Source organism: Gopherus evgoodei, chromosome 10 (genome assembly GCF_007399415.2).
Source record: "Gopherus evgoodei ecotype Sinaloan lineage chromosome 10, rGopEvg1_v1.p, whole genome shotgun sequence".
NCBI lineage: Eukaryota > Metazoa > Chordata > Testudines > Testudinidae > Gopherus > Gopherus evgoodei.
Window position 1 is genome coordinate 77,643,869 of NC_044331.1, and position 17,017 is coordinate 77,660,885.

The 17,017-nt window shown below is 45.3% G+C and overlaps 2 protein-coding genes across 4 annotated transcripts; one reads left to right on the forward strand and one right to left on the reverse strand.

Moving 5' to 3' along the window:
• The first annotated feature begins 91 nt into the window (after nt 1-91).
• CPSF4 (cleavage and polyadenylation specific factor 4) lies at nt 92-8,903 on the forward strand. Of its 3 annotated transcripts, none has more exons than XM_030578318.1 (8): nt 92-283; nt 1,764-1,814; nt 2,395-2,547; nt 3,283-3,378; nt 3,512-3,605; nt 4,457-4,529; nt 5,469-5,564; nt 7,711-8,903. In XM_030578318.1, exons 1-8 carry the CDS (start codon nt 181-183, stop codon nt 7,777-7,779), a joined length of 735 nt encoding a protein of 244 aa, XP_030434178.1. In that variant the 5' UTR covers nt 92-180; the 3' UTR covers nt 7,780-8,903. The 3 variants fall into 3 exon arrangements, with proteins under 3 accessions (XP_030434178.1, XP_030434179.1, XP_030434177.1); XM_030578319.1 differs by having other exon boundaries at nt 5,472-5,564; XM_030578317.1 differs by having other exon boundaries at nt 93-283; nt 5,394-5,564.
• Nucleotides 8,904-10,603: 1,700 nt separating this feature from the next.
• ATP5MF (ATP synthase membrane subunit f) lies at nt 10,604-13,864 on the reverse strand. Its single transcript, XM_030578322.1, has 4 exons — nt 13,777-13,864; nt 13,314-13,421; nt 11,303-11,419; nt 10,604-10,793 (listed from the first exon to the last, which is right to left on the reverse strand). The coding sequence occupies exons 1-4, from the start codon at nt 13,790-13,792 to the stop codon at nt 10,765-10,767; spliced, it is 270 nt and encodes an 89-aa protein (XP_030434182.1). The 5' UTR covers nt 13,793-13,864; the 3' UTR covers nt 10,604-10,764.
• Nucleotides 13,865-17,017: the final 3,153 nt, after the last annotated feature.

The window sequence follows — 17,017 nt, forward strand, 5'->3', positions numbered from 1 at the left end:
TGGCGGAGGCGGCGCCACGCGGTGCATGCTGGGAGCTGGGGGGTCAGAGGTGGCGGCGGGGGGAGGGGTGAGATCCCAGCATCTCGCGGGCGGGCGGGCGGTCCGGAGCGGCTGAGCCGGTGGCCCCGCCGGCCCCCAACTCCGCGAGTCCCCGGCCCAGGCCCCCTCCCCGCCGCCACCATGCAGGAGCTGATCGCCAGCGTGGACCACATCAAGTTCGACCTGGAGATCGCGGTGGAGCAGCAGCTGGGGGCGCAGCCCCTGCCCTTCCCCGGCATGGACAGTGCGTGAGGGGCCGGGAAGTCCGCTCCCCGTCGCCACCCCGGGGGGGACCCCCTCCTGCGGAGCCCCCACTCCGTGGTCCGGGGGGGACCCCGCTCTCCTGCGGAGACCCCACTCCGTGGTCCGGGGGGGGACCCCCCTCTCCTGCGGAGACCCCACTCCATTGTCCGGGGGGGACCCCACTCTCCTGCGGAGACCCCACTCCATGGTCCGGGGGGGGACCCCTCTCCTGCGGAGACCCCACTCCATGGTCCTGGGGGGACCCCCCTCTCCTGCGGAGACCCCACTCCATGGTCCTGGGGAGGAACACCCCCCTCTCCTGGGAAGATCCCACTCCGTGCTCCTGGGGGCGTGGAACACTCCCCTCTCCTGGGGAGCCCCCACTCCATGGTCCTGGGGGCGGGGAACACTCCCCTCTCCTGGGGAGCCCCCACTCCATGGTCCCGGGGGGGAACCCCTCTCTCCTGGGAAGACCCCACTCCATGGTTCGGGGGGGACCGCCTCTCCTGGGGAGCCCCCACTCCGTGGTCCCAGGGGCGGGGAACACTCCCCTCTCCTGGGGAGCCCCCGCTCCATGGTCCCGGGGGGGAACACCCCCCTCTCCTTTGGAGACTGCATCCCTCTCCTGGGGAAAACTCCCTCCTTCCTTTCCTCACCTCACCCTTGTGTGAGAGGCTTCTCCATATCTTTCTTCCTAGAGGAAAGCTCCCCTCAAGGCCATGAGGAGACAATTCCATTATCCCTTTAATGTCTTCCCCCCCCCCACCCCAGTATTGGGCAGATGGCCCCACAGGTTCTCATTCATGGCCTAATGGAATGTGTTTTGTATTTTGGTGTCTGATCTGCATGATTATTGCTTGAAAACAGACTTTATCTCATTAATTAAGGGACACTAGGGACCAGATTACTGTGAGGTAGGTCAGCATTAGTATCCTCACCTTATTGATGGGGAAAACGATTGGACAGAGAGGTGAAGTGACTTGTTTCTGGTCACACCAGGTCTGTGGCTGAGCCTCAAAACCTTGTGTTCTGATAATTGACACTAGTAGTGGGAGGAGAGGCACCCTTTAACAATATGTGCTGGCTAGCCTCAGTGTCCCTGTGTTTGACTCTGTTTGCACACTGCAGATGCTCTAAGTCAGGGTCGTCGTGCATAACAAGGGGCAGTGTGCTGCTGACCACGTTGTACTTGTTTGGTGGATAAATACTGTATGAGATTTCAGTCTCCAGGACTGGACAGGTTCTTTCACAAATGTGAAACTGAATTAAAAGTAACAAAAAATACTCTGAAGAGCCAAATGGCTGAGACCAGCACAAGAAAGTTCATATATTCCATTAACTTGCAGTTTGCCAGGGGGATTTTTAATACTGCTCGACTGCTTTTGATGTCCAGAACTAGCTCATCTCCAGATGGAAGGAAACACTTTTAACATGGCTGCAGAGTTTCAGAAACCTTCACTGTGAATATTTTTTCTCCACAGAATCGGGTGCTGCTGTCTGTGAATTTTTTTTAAGAGCTGCCTGTGGAAAAGGCAAGTGACATTCCTAATACTATATTCTGACAGAAACAAAAATAGGAGAAATAGGAGTGTTGGCAGTTCATTAATTATATTATCTTAATTTATAATACCCTAGTTATATTGCAGGGGTTGGGGAGAGAGACAGTGAAATGGAGATCAAGAGGGACTATGTTTCACACAGTAGAGCTCTCCAAAGCGAAGATGCAATGGTGGGATCACTATAAGGTGGATGATGCGTGAACTAAGAAATTCAGGAGGGTGAGGCTTGAATTGATTACATACAAACCCTTTTGAGGGGTTTGGGCAATGGTAGTGGTAAGCACTGGGTACTAGACTGCCATGCAGAGGACCTGGCAGTTGAACTCCCAGCCATCTACGTGGATAAACAAAAGACCTCGCTTTTCTAAGGCTGTCAGTTCAGGACCTTTCACCAGCACTAAATGGTAAATTCATATGCAAATGTAAAGACTTCTGAAACTCCTCCTCTTCTAGGATTCAAACAAAGACCCCCTTTGCCCTGTAGGCCTGCACGAAGCTTCTTGCACTAGAAGTTCCAACTGTTCATTCTTTCTTCTCCCCTCTCCACCTGTAGGAGGAATGTGTCCTTTCCGACACATCAGTGGAGAAAAGACAGTTGTTTGCAAACACTGGCTCCGAGGGCTGTGCAAGAAGGGAGACCAGTGTGAGTTCCTTCATGAGTATGACATGACCAAGATGCCTGAGTGTTATTTCTACTCCAAATTTGGTAAGGGGTGTTGTGGCTTCTCATTGAGTTCACTTGCTAGTGTGGGAATATGACTGGTAAAGAGGACCCTGGTATATACCTGTCATCTCTGCTTCATCTGCCCTCTCTACCCTTCTCTGTCTGCCTCTGATGCTTGTTAGATTGTAATTTATACACTCTGATCAGATCTGTTTAGTTCCACATTGTATTTTACCCCCTTAACTCTTCACACATTTAAAACGTTTTGTCCTTCATAGCTTGTCCCTAACTTGAATAGGTGGTCTCTACATGAATTGATTTTTCAGCAGATGATGAGTGACAGGAGGCTCAAGGGTCCAAAAATTGAATGCCTCAACTTTCAGCTCTGGAGACCTGGGCTAAATTAAATTAACATATTGAGGCAACTTGTTAGAAAATTATACTCCTCTAGGTTTCCTTGGATCAAGGTTAGCATGTAATTTGTAGTTTTGCCACACTTTTGCTGCATTACATGTTTAGTTTTGCTGTAATTGCTTCCCTTTCCAGTGTACTTTATTTTTAAATGAGCATCTAAATAACCCAGTCTAGCAAAATCTTACTCGCCTGCAGTGAGTATTTGTTGTTGTTGGTAAAGGGCAGGCAAACAGATTTTGTGCCTGGATTTAGAAATATTCATGACAATTTTGCTGGGACTAGATGACCGAGGTATTGTTTTGGGAGGGGATTCTACCTCACGCATGCTCTGTTTCCTAAAGTGTGTGTTTGGCTTTGGTACAGGAGAGTGCAGTAACAAAGAATGTCCGTTCTTGCACATTGATCCAGAGTCTAAGATCAAAGACTGCCCCTGGTATGACAGAGGCTTCTGTAAACACGGTATGTATGGTGCATAAGTGCTGCTTTTGTGGCTATAAAAATGAGGCTAATGTAATCCACCTCCCATATGTGCCACTAGTAGGGGCTGGGGTATGTGTATAATATATGTGATCCACAAAGTTTTATGTTGTAGGTCCCCTCTGCAGACACAGACACACTCGAAGAGTCATTTGTGTGAATTACCTGGTGGGATTCTGTCCGGAGGGGCCCGCTTGTAAATTCATGCAGTGAGTATGTTCTAGGGTCTTTTCTGTCATCTGTAGTTTCCTCTCTGATCAGTTAAGCATCAGGTCTATCTTACTATATTGCACCCATCAGTGTAGAACACGTGCAGCACTGATGCAATAACTGTACTGTACCACACAGCTTAAGTTTTGTTCATATTTGAGTTTACCTCTTAAAAGTGAAAAGAATTTGTAGTCAGGATGATCAAAAGAGATTGGGCAAATCACACCAGTGTTCCCCAAGAAGACTATGAAAATGTCAGTCAGTGCTTGCATGGTCAATACAACTTGTACAAAGCAATTTAATTAATTACAGTTGATCTGGTCCTCTTAACTCTAGACACGTTATTCGAACAGTCACACTTTCAGCTACACAACTGTTTTATTTCATAGTATATTTTTTTTAATCCTTGCATATGAGTCAGTTCATTCAGAGGTCAAAATTGGTATGGACATTTACTATATTGCATTGCATTTTCCAAATATCAGACTAAGGAGGCAAGTGGCTGTTTAGATATTTACACACACAACTCTGGGACATCAAACAAAGGTTGTGAGGACAACTGCAGATTCGATGAGTATATATCCCAGAATGCTTCACAGTTGCATACAGAAATACTCTTTACTGTCTTAGTACCTCCCCTACCACTTTAGTTTATGAAGGCTAAGCAGCAGAACGTAGGAGAGAAGGTCCACTTGTTGTGAAGCACAGTTTAGATAACTAAAGGTTTGCTTTGCTCTCTGGACAGTTGTCTTTTAAGGAACTAGTTTAGTGCTGTGCTGGTGGTATATGCCAATTTCTAGTTTGAGTATCAATTCTCTGTGTCTTTTCTCTTTGTGTGTTTATAAACCAGTCCTCGATTTGAACTGCCTATGGGAACCACAGAGCAACCACCACTGCCTCAGCCAACACAACCACAGCAAAAGGTACACGACTTCCCTGCCTCTCCCAGAGACAACACAGTCAAAGCACAACTCATTTAGATAACAAATTTGACACTCTTTTTAAAGAGGGCATGTGGTGTAGTGGTTAGAACAGGAACAAGCCATCAGGACTCTTATCCTACTCATAGGGCAAACATCTGTAAAATGGGGTAATCCTTTCCTATTTCACAGACATATTGAAACTTGACCAAAAGTTTTTAAAGAACTTTGTGATCATTGGAGGAAATCCACCATAAAAATGCAAAGTTTTATCCTTTTCCTCTCTCCTCTTACTTTTGGCATTGATCACAATTGCTGCTTTCTTCATTCTGGGGTTGTTTTTTTTTTCTTCTAGCTGAACCCCTGATTTCCTTATTCTGCTGCTGCCACCTTCCTTCAGCTGAGAGGGCAAATGCATGGCCAGTAGTGACAGTTCTGTTCCATGGACTGTCTGGAAGGTGGGCACTGTGTAAGCATTAAGCAGTGCACCTGAGCTCTGCTACGCTGACAAGCACAAGTCCTAAGATCACTCGTATATTGCAGTGTAAGCCCTCGGTCACAGAGCACTACCATGTTACATAGTATATCATATACATCTGTGTTTTCTTTATTCCAAGCAACCATTTGCCAAATTAAAATAATAAATCTGCTTGACACCTGTCACGGAGCTCTAATGGACATATCTGGCAGCCTCGCCCAGCTCTGTAGATCTGTTTTGTAAGGGAAGTCTTGGTTGCTAGGTCAAGCCCTGTATGTCCTATCGTTTCTGAACTTTCATCTCTGGTGCTTGGGCTGGCAGATAAATTTTCCTCTGAATTTATTTAGAAGGTTATCATTCAATGTGTGGGATGTTCTCTTCCCTCCCAGCAAAATAACAATCCGCCATTACAAAGGTCATCATCCTTGATCCAGTTAACGAGTCAGAACTCTTCTCCCAACCAGCAGAGGACCCCACAAGTCATCGGTGTTATGCAGTCTCAAAGCAACAACGTGGGGAACAGAGGTCCCCGGCCGCTGGAGCAGGTCACCTGTTACAAGGTAACTCTCAGAGGGTGTTTGTATTTGAAAAATGCAAAATAAAAGTCACCTAAACTGACTAGTGCATCCTTTGTGCTGCTAGCCACCTGTCACATCACTTTTCAACTTGGTGCAGATTGCAGTAAAGGGAACAGGTGGCTGAGTTGCTGGGGCAGCAGGGCCTGTGAAGCAGCATTGACATGGTAAAGAAAAGTATTGAAATGTATGCACTGGTTATTAGACATGTATTTTGGATAGTGGGTGCAGCTTGGGATCAGGGAGTTAGTATTGAGCTATGGAGCCTGTGGGTTACCAGTTACCTAGTCTGTGGGTTGGTAATGACTGTTAGATGGCCCCTCGGTGGCCTGTATGAAATGATTCGATCCACTTGCTAATCACAGAAAACCCCACTGGTGCCAGTTAAAAGGATATTGTCAACCCGAAATTGAGCCAGTTTCAAAAACTGTCTTAAAAGTAGTTTCAGATGCTACCCCTGCCTGAGTATTCCTCCTTGCATTTTGCTATGTTTAAAAAGGCTTCTCCTCTGTTGCTGTGTGAAAAACTCACCCAAACAACAGGGGGAAGTGACTATACACAGTCAAATCCGGAAAGGCTGAAGATGGTTCTGCCACAGCACACGTAGCTCCTGCCAAACCGAGAAACAAGACGTCAAACCCAAATTCCTGTTAGCGGTACAGGCAGCTCCTCAATGAAACTGAAACCTCAATTTCAATGAACATTTTGCAGAAACATCCCCAAATGCTACTGTAGGTAGCAAAGGATCTTCTTAGCCACTCTTTTCAGTGAGTCTGACCAAGATGAGCACTAGCATTAATAATGAACCTAAACATTTCTTTATTCCAAACTAAGTCTCTTAATAATCCAGCCATACAACTAAAACTATTTTTTGGACTCATTCCGTCGTCATCTTCTATAACTTTGACATTTATTCTGGCTACATAACAGCAAACATCTGAATCAGTTTCACTGAGAACCTCTAAGGCTCCAATTTAATACAAGACTTGGGTTTCAGTGAAGGCAAAGGGCTTAAAGCTACCCACTAAAGTTATCCTTGTGAGTCTTGCCATTAACTTCCTTTGTAGCAGAAACTCTAATTGGGGCTAGTTGTATGTCATCGTGGGGGGGGGGGGGGCGGAGCAGGGGAGAAGTCATAGGCTTCCAAAGCTCTTTTACGACTAATCTGTGCAGCGCTGTTGCCTTCGTCAAAGGTAAAGCAGGAAAGCAGCACAAAAGAGGATATGGGGGCAGCAGCAGTTCTCTTCTCTTCTCCCTCCCTCCCCGTTCTTTCTTTCACACAGGGCTTCCCCACCAGGCACAGAGATTGTATGTTTAACGGGTTCTAACATTTCAGTCAGATTTTTATTGGAAAATAAAGGATATTTTGATTTCAGTTAGTTACCCCATGACTCGTGTCGTGCATTTGCTTGGTTTTATCATCAATGCACGACTTTCCATTTTTCTGCAGCTGGAGCACTGAAAAGTCATTACCCTACCCAAGGCTAAGCAGTTCCTCCACATAGTCATCAGTAAAAGAGTGCTATCAGGCTGGGATTTAAGAAAGTAATTCAAATAAATTGCACATCTGGAGAAAGTAGGAGAGTCAGACTACAATATGTCATGGCTTCACGGCTTAGAAGGCTGTTTGTTTCAGAGCATAGAAAGCATCTTTTGTTCAGATTGTGTTTTACCCTTGTAGTCCAGGGTGGCTGACAAGGAGATTCTCATCTGAACTTCTATGTTCATCATACATACTGGTCAGAGCAGTGTGCTTGAGACTTCAGGTGCTGAAATATAGCAGGTAAAAAGCCCCCGTCTCTACAGCAGAGTAATGCAGTTAAATCTCCTCAGGGCTTTGAATGTCTCTTTTGCAGCCCTTTCCCACTGGTAGTGCCAAGAACACCAACGATCAGATGAAACCTGGGTCTTCAGGTTATAGTGGCAGGCAAGTTCTGGTCCTAACAGTCAAGAGGCCTCAAAAGGGTCTGTGGCAAGAATCTCATTTATGGTATAGTACAGAATGCATTAACTTGCTGAATATTGTCTCTTGTGTACAAATGGCATCGCTTCCAAACTAGAACTACTTGCCAGTTGATTTGTTAAAGGCCGTTTTGGGAAAAGCCACAATAACTTCTTTTTTCCTTCCTAGTGTGGTGAAAAAGGACACTATGCCAACAGATGCACCAAAGGACACCTGGCCTTTCTAAGCGGACAGTGAGACAGCATAGAGGGAGGAGAGTGCACGGAGGTTCTTTACATTGGGGAAAGGTTTCCACCTAGCACTATTTCTTGAACTATCGATCAGTTTTGTTTTGTTTTTTAATGCCATTAGTGAAAGAACTGTGGCCAGGGGCTGGCTGCTGATAAACATTTTTGTAACTGTCCAATTTTTTTATGTTTTAACCTTTTAAAATAGATCTTGGCCTCTGCCTTCTTTCACTGAGCCTAGTTGGGAGGCAGATATCACGGCAAATAGATGTGCAAACCCTCACCAACGTAGCATTCAGCGTAATACACATCTTGCTCCAGTGTGTTTCTGTAAAGGATAGCCTTTGGGAACCTCCAACCTTTCAGCAATGCTTCTTCAAGGAGGAAGACAGACTGGAAGAACTAGTACTTGAAATGCCTCCAACTTCAGTGAAGGAACTTGTCATGGAGTTCTTGAAAGGAGGCCTTATGTTCCCTTATTCAATCTGAGGTTTCTTAACCTCCTCTGATGGCTTACATAACATGTTGTGTACCAAGATGTAAAGTATCTGTCTGACTGAAATAAAAGTTTGTATGCTTTGGCCAGAAGCATTTCCACCTCGCTATTGTGCAGGGTGAGAAGTTGGTCCTCATAGTGAAAACCACTTCTAGGGGAATGAATATACATTTATGGTTTTAACTGAAATCACAAAAGCATTGGCTGTAGAAGAGGCACAGGTCTGTTCTCACCATGGCAACCCTGAACTCAGACCTGAAGTAGCTTTGAAGGTGTAACAGTGTATGGATACTAACAGATGAAGTTAGCTGGCATTCCCACAAGCAATCAGTTGCACAAGTATCTTCACAGGCTCTCAAAACAAATAAGTGGAACTATGTTTTCTTGAGATTGCTTTTGGATTGGACTCTTGAGTGTTAAGAGTATCCTCTTAGAGCATGTTTTTCCAAGCCAAAACACCTTAATTTTGTAAGACTTTGGCCCTTTGAAATAATGACAGAGAATTAAAAAAGAAAAGAGAAGCCCAGCTCTTGTATCTGGAATATGTGAGCCTTTTCTAGTCTCAAACATCTGTCTACATTTGCTTATCTGCCTTTGTGTTTTTTCCTTCCTGTTTTAAAGTTAACTGTGAAACTTAAGTTGTGATTTTTTCAGGAAAAGGGTAGTGTATGCCTGGGAAGTGATAAGACCCTCTGTTGGTTTAAATGATTACACAGGACTGTTGATTTAAAAAAAATTGTAGAAGCTGTACTTACTGATATGCCTTCTAGTACAGAGTGGGATATTCAGGCTTAAAAGTTAAAATTAAATCCACAGGTGTAAGTTGGCTGACTGTAGCACTGCACATTCTGCATTTTTCAGAATACACACATCAAGACTTCTGTCCCTGAAGTCTATAAACAGGTGCTAAATTTGTGTTTGTACTTCCAGCACAGGGCTGTTAGAAACTGTGCATCTCTAAGCAAGTACCCAGTCTACACTTTGTAAACCAAAGCATATTTGCTTGAGAGTATGGTCAGCTTGTGTAAGTAACTTTTTTCAAGCCAGACAGTAATTTTATCTTTATAATACTGCTGAACACAGAAGTGCCCCCTGCCATCCTCCAGCAAGACCTTTATTCTAACCATGTTCTTAATAGGCAGGGGCCTCTGTACCCCCTTAACAGCTTAGCTTTAGACAAAACAACTTCTTGTAATTTATCCATATAGCACTTGCCCTTGCATCCTTCTGAACAGTGGCATTACTTACTGATGTGTTTTGTTAATGTAGGTGGTCCCAAGCACATCGAAGCTGTGCTTCTTTAAGTGACAACCATGTACTCCATTGCTTATTTAGACTTTCACCATCATGGCTGGAAGTGTTAGCTGGCAAACATTTGCTGCTGTAGAAGTTTCATTTCATCCCTCCCCACTTTATTTAAAAAAAAAACCCAATTGCGTCAACATAGCTGCTTGTCCCTGGCATTTAGAATAATCGGTCACATTCCATTTCAAATACAGGCTGCGCAATTGCTTTCATTCGGCCTTTACCATCACTTGGGCAAGGGTAGTTCTACACACAACTTATATGGAAGCCTTTTAGGACCAGTGGTAGGAGCTGCTTAGCAACATACTATTGAAGACAATCATTACTGGAGATCTTACTTAGTAAAAAAGTACAGAATAAAAGCGGTGGAAGTGGTCCTCTAGCAGAGAAACTTTGTGTGTATATGAGGCAACTATGATTATGAGTTTTAGGCATCTGTAGCCAGGGCTGGCTCCAGGCACCAGCTTATCAAGCAGGTGCTTGGGGCAGCCCTTTCAGGTATTCAGTGACAATTTGGCAGAGGGTCCCTCACTCCCGTTCGGAGCAAAGGACCTCCCGCTGAAGTGCCGCAGATTGCGATCATGGCTTTTTTTTTTTTTTTTTGGGGGGGGGGGGGGGGGGGAGGATTCCTTGGGGCAGCAAAACTCCTGGAGCCAGCCCTGTCTGTGGCTACAATAAAGTGTCTGTTGGCATCTTAAACAATTGATTTTTCCTTTGCTCCAGTAAGACTCCTGTTAAAACAAGTTCTGACCACTAATATTTGCACCCATTTGGTTGAAGTGAAGGGATCATTATAGTAGAGGTATCCTATATAGCAGTAACACTTCTCAGTAAAATAGTTAAAGATTAATCAGTCTTATCCTTAGTCATTTGCACTGCACATTAGATCAATGTATTATTAAAATGGCAAAAGGCTTTCTAACCATCTTCATTGTACCTACCATACAGGGGGAAAAGTGAGAAGAGACACACAAACGCTTTTCAGCACCAGCAAGTGAAAGTCTCACAAGAATATTAGCTACATAAACCAACCAACCTTAAAGTACATATTTTATTGGTCATAGAATCTGCCTGGAATTATAACAGTACAGAATTCAGTGTGACTGGCTTATATGCCTTCATCAGGGAAAGTTGTTCCAGAAGCTGCATCCAGGTCCAGGGCTGCAACTTGCATTGCTGCAGTAAGTTAATGTTTCAATGATACTTCCTCCAACGATCATGCTCTGCATCATTTAAATTAAAACAAGTCAGTATGCTGAAGTCATAGAGACCATTTTTAGTACTTAGGTATTTAAAGTACAGTCTAAGATTGCACTACACAGTAGGCAGTTCTTGACTACTGTTGGACAATAAAAGTAGCAAGATAATCTTTGTTCACCACAAGTACTATTTTGTAAATTATTTAATTCCTAAATATTACCAAACAGCTAATTCATCTTCACAACTTCTGACAGGCAAGTATTATACCCATTTTCCACATACGTTAAAATTATTGAGTGAAGGTCACATAACAGCAGAGGCAGGGGTAGACTTTAGCTCCTTATTCCTAGTCCCATGCTCAATCTGTTAGTATGGGTCTCATCAGTTTTCTCGGCTATATAAATAACAAAGTTAAGCACTCTCTCTCACTTTGCTTCCTCTTCCAGGAACAGTTTTTGAAATAATCCCCCTGCCCAATAGTCTTACAGACTACACTAGTGTGCTCAACCATACGAAACATGGTTTTACTTACTCAAGTGCTCATAGTTCCAAACGTAGCTGACAACAACATAACCAAAAAGCACCATAGCGATACCACCGATGCCCCCTTTCTTCACATTGATGTACTTATTTAAGTATCTGTCATAACCTAAATAGGGGAGAGAGTTATTTTCTTAGGTTCAGTGGCAATTATACCCTGTACACAGTTATACCTATAACTCAGAAGTCATTTTGTACAGTTTCTTATTGCACCCCTTTCAACAGCAATTCAGATGAGAAAAAACAAGAAAATCTCTGGAGATCATAGATGCTATTTTCTAAACATACTAATGCAGTGGTTTTCAACCTATTTATCATTGTGGGCTGCATTCAATACTACCTGTATGGTCCTAGGGATGTCACATGGGCCATATCTGTTTGCTGACTGGGCCACAGTTGAGAACCACTGTACTAATGAAACAAGTCTACCAGAAGACAACTCTCATGTTAAGAAAAATAGGATTAGTATTAGCATTAGACTCGTGTATGGAAAGGAATAAGACTGTTCCAGTATCTTGTTTCAAGCCAGACACTACTGTGACTTCTATGAGATCAAAGTTGTTTCTCCAGTTATCCAATTTTTTAAAAGAACTATATTCTGTCTACCCAACTACTACTAGTCAAGAATACTTGTGTTTAAAGATATCTGAAGATGTATATGGCACCTACATAAATTGAAGTTACAACAGAAGTACGGTATTTAAAAATTGCTTAGTCTTTAGGGTTTTTGCAAAATTGTTACTGAATTTTATTAGTCTCTGTATTATGTTAATCTCTACCAAAAGCTTTTTTCTTTCCAAACCACCATCAACTAAAATTACACATTTTATTTGCTGCTTGTGATATGAAAAAAGTACTGATTATTTATTTTAAGCAAATAAATTCAGGTCCCACACACTAATTTTAAGGAATAAGCAGGCCATTTTACTGATTTAAAACTTTTAAAAGATCTGTTTATCTATATGTAAACCTAAAGCATATTAAACCTCTGAACAGGCTGACAAAGCAATCTTAATGAATTCACACATATTCATAAGAACAGAACAATATACTATAGAAGGCAACATTTCTGTGCCTGCTTTAGGAACATAAGAACTGCCATATTGAATCACATCAGTGGGCCATCTAGTCTGGTATTCTGTCTGCATCAATGGCCAGTACCAGTTGCTTCAGAAGCAGCACCAGGCAATTATGGGATAACCTATCCTCAAGGAAAACTTTCTGCCTAGCCCCTGCAATAGTTAGAGGTTGGCTTATGCTCTAAAGTTTCTTCCTCACAGGAAGGATGGTGACAGTATATTTAAATATGTGCATGGTGCTGGTCAGTGTCAGTAGAGGAGATACTTCCACCTCCTTAATGAGGGGCAGCATTCCTCACCGAGGATAGGTCTACACTTGCGGTGGCGTGCAGGGTACAGAAGCTGCATACCCAGCTAGCACAAGTATAAAAAAAACAACATAGACAATGAGGCACAGCTTTGGCAAGTAGGGTCAAGTACCCTACGTGCCTCAACGCTAGGGTATATGCCCTATGTGGCTCTCTACAAGTCCAAGCAGTGCCTCCCATGGCTACAGTTATTTTTACCAGTTTAGCACGCCGCTGCCATAGTGAAACTCCAGCAGCAGGGAAAGGCAGGAGCTGCCGGACGGAGCCTTTCCTCACTGCGTCCCCATTGCAGGAACTTTTCATTGCCATGTGTATCTACACACTGCAGCGAGTGTGGATGCAGGCTGTTTTTCATTGTGATGGGTAGACAAGGTCTAAGTCTGAGAGCATAGGTGGGGCAAATATGACCTAGTCCTCCAGCAAAGCCAGATAGGCCCAGATCCTGCAGTTGGCTCTAAGCAGGATCTGAAAACGTGTGCAAGGTTAGGATATGTGGAAGGGATCTAGAGGGCAGGGCAGGGCAGCTCCACATGTGTCCTTGCCATCAGTAGTACGTGGCATTACCCTTTACCAAGGCTACCTGCTTTACCCCTGCCAGCTCATGGGAGAGACTCACCTCTTCGCACAGCCCCAATCAGCCCGGAGGGGGTGAAATCCCGCATTGCGATCCAGCTGGGCACCTGGCCCAGCTTCACGTCCAGGAGCCTGGTGTCTTTGAGGGGAACTGAGACACAGAGAAAGCCCGGTCACTGCCCGTCTGTCTGGGAGGAGCTGCAGCACAGGGACCCGGACAGCCCCCCCCTGCCCGGGGACAAGCACGGAGAGAATCACATGGGACAGGAGGGGATCCGAGAAGTGAGCAAGGCCCTCCGGGGGGGATGGGCACGGAGGGGATCCCGGGGGTACGGGGTGGGCACGGAGGGGATCCCGGGGGTACGGGGTGGGCAGGACGGGGCACGCTGCGGAGGCCGGGCTAGGGCCAGAGGTGCCCCACACCCCGCAGGACCTGGACCGTGGGCTGGGCGGAAACCAGGCGCCGCAGTCTCCGGTCACCTTGGAGCCCCCGGGGCCGCACTCACCGGGCCGGTCCGCCATCTTGCAGCTGCGCGGGGTGTCGGTGCGCAAGGCAGGAAGACGAGCTGAGCGTAGCGCTGAGACTCACGGGAGGAAGGGGTCCTAAGCCGGAAGTGAGGCAGCCATTGCCGGCGTGGGCGGGGCGCCATGATAGGGAGGGCGGGGTTGGCTGGCTCCGAGCCACGTGCGAGCAGGCCCACCCCCTCGTGTGAACAGACTACCCACATGTCCCGTGCAAGGAGACACTCCCTCGTGTGAACAGACCACTAACGTGTCCCGTGCAAGGAGATACACCCTCGTGTGAACAGACCACCCACATGTCCCGTGCAAGGAGACACTCCCTCGTGTGAACAGACCACTAACGTGTCCCGTGCAAGGAGACACCCCCTTGTGTGAACAGACCACCCGCGTGTCACGTGAAAGGAGATACACCCTCGTGTGAACAGACCACCCACATGTCACGTGCAAGGAGACACTCCCTTGTGTGAACAGACCACCCGCATGTCACGTGCAAGGAGACACCCCCTCATGTGAACAGAATCTGGTGTGTCACCTCCCCTCTCAGGGCCCTGCACCCCACACACGGGGCCACCCTGTGCTCTCAAGGGTGATCTTTATTTGATGCCTGACATTCAGCAGTTGTGCACAGGCACCGTTTGGACTTTTCCCTTTTCCCCGCCCGGGGTTGAGTCTGTGTGGGAATGGCTCCATTTTGCATTCAGGGTTGTCATCCCCATCCCAGGACTCAATGCCTTGTATTGAACTGACAACACTTTTCATGAAAATATCATGACCTAGGGATGCAAGATGAGGAAATCATGTGAAAACATAGTGACTTGTGGTGACATATAACATCTTTGACCTGTGACCAAGCAGTATCACGCTGCATCAGAATGTCTTCACTGTGCATCTGTACATCATCTTGCAGAGAGGCAGCAACCAGGGCCGGCTTTAGGAGGTGCGGGGCTCAATGTGAACAGTTTCGATGGGGCCCCAGCAGGGATGACTAAAAAAAAACACAGAAAAACACGTAAAAAAAGTGTGGGGCTTGTACTCACGGGACGGTGCTCCAAGTCTTTGGCGGCACGTTGGCGGCGGGTCCTTCACTCACTCCAGGTCTTTAGCGGCACTGAAGGACCCACCACTGAAGTGCCGCTGAAGACCCAGAGTGAGTGAAGGACCTGCTGCCGAAGTGCTGCTGAAGACTCGGAGCGCCGCCAGGTGAGTAAAAATTAAAAAGGCTCCTCTAGCCAGGGAAGGGATTCTCACTAGGTGCAGGGCCCTCTTAGGCATGAGGCCCGATTTGGGGGAATTTGTGGAATAGGCCTAAAGCTGGCCCTGGCAGCAACTACAGCATGAGGACTTCAGTGCGGAACTGATGCAATGCAATGATTTTTGTATGCAAATAAGATCAAATCAGATGCAATATCGCCTAGCATCTCAAGGTAAAGACATAGAAACATAGGAATTGCCAGGCTGGATCAGACCCAAGGTCCATTCTAGTCCAATGCCTTGCTGCTGATAGCAGCCAATACCAGATGCTTCAGTGGAAGATGTAAGAAACCTGCACTAGGCAGATGTGGGAAACTATCCCCCACGTTAAGGGCTTGTCTACACTTACCAGGGGATCAATGAGTGATGCATCAGCGGTTGATTTAGTGAGTCTAGTGAAGACTCACTAAATCAACTGCAGATTGCTCACCTGTCGACCCCTGTTCTCCACCGGATCGAGAAGAGTAGGGGGAGTCGATGGGAGAGCATCTCCCATCGACATCGCGTAGTGTGGACTCCGTGGTCAGTAGATGAAAGCTACATCAATTTGAGTTATGCTATTCACGTAACTCAAATTGCATAGCTTAGATCGAATTTCCTCTGTGGTGTAGACAAGGCCTAAGTCTCATCATCATGGAACCTAACAGAGAATAGCTTAATACATGAGATTTAATATCCCTTCCAAAATTTGTTATCAAATATGATAACAAAACCTCAATTTTATGAATGCCAATTTTATGAATAACTGGTTATATGAAATTTTTTTCTCGTGGGAAAAAAACAGTAATCACATAATGAAAGAGATGCTGATGAAGACCAAGTCAACGTCCCTTAACATTCCAATGCCTTCAGTGCATTGGAAATCACTTTGCAGTCTTTTGAAAGACAAAAAGAAAACAATGCAGTGCACTGTACTGCAACTTATGTACCGTATCTTCTGTAATTTTGAGATGTTCTATTTTATTAATGTTTTGATCCTCCCTTAGTTTGTAAAATAAGGGGTCTGCTATAACTCTGGATATTCTTGTTAACCATGTAAAGGTCCAGACCCTTTTAGAATCTTGTTAAGTTTTTGGCTTCAGTTACTTCCTGTGGCAATGAATTCTGTATCATGTCAGAACATCTTTGTTCATGAAAACATCACATAGCAATGCATCATCATCACTTAATGTCTGGCCATCATCAAGTCACGTGAGTGTTCCCAAGGAACAATGCAGTGTGAGGACACTGAATCCGAATGACATCATGAAAACATCACATTGGTTAGACCAGTGGTTCTCAACCTATTTACCATCGTGGGCCGCATATGTGTTATGTGGGCTGCATCCACACAATATATATACTACCTGTGTGGCCCAGAGCTGTGTGTTGATTGGGCTGCAAGTGGCCCACGGGTTGAGAACCACTGGGTTAGACCATTGTCCTGTCATGGGAGAATGTTATGCCATGTCCAAATAGCAGCGCCACATGATGAAGTTACATGATATTGTTGTCACATCACATCAGAACTTTGCAGTGTAATAATGTTTCACAACCTTCCAAAAAGTTATTTGGGGTTTGCTAAGGTCCTGCAAGTAACATTTCCAGGATGTGGGATCAGTGCAACAAAAAGAGGATGGTCCTCGCACTGTCAGCTCAGATGATATCAGGAGTCTAAGGGCTGGAGAGTGAAACACCCGTAGAGCTCTTTCCCTTTTACTATTTCAAAGATACTAGAGAGTTGGAAGGGTTGATCTTTTTCTCTAGCTATGTTCCTCCAGTGTTTCTTAATGTTTCTGAAGCTGAGGACCCACTACTTCCTTCCTCACCCAAAACAGTGTGAATCTAAAATATGTTAATTTTATTGCTGGAACGAGCCCATCACTGCAGAACCCCCAAACTATTTCTGGGCCCTTTCTGGGGTCATGGATTTTGGTTTGTAATTAGCATCTGCCTCTATCCTCCTACTCCTGTTCTTTCTGTTCCCCACACATC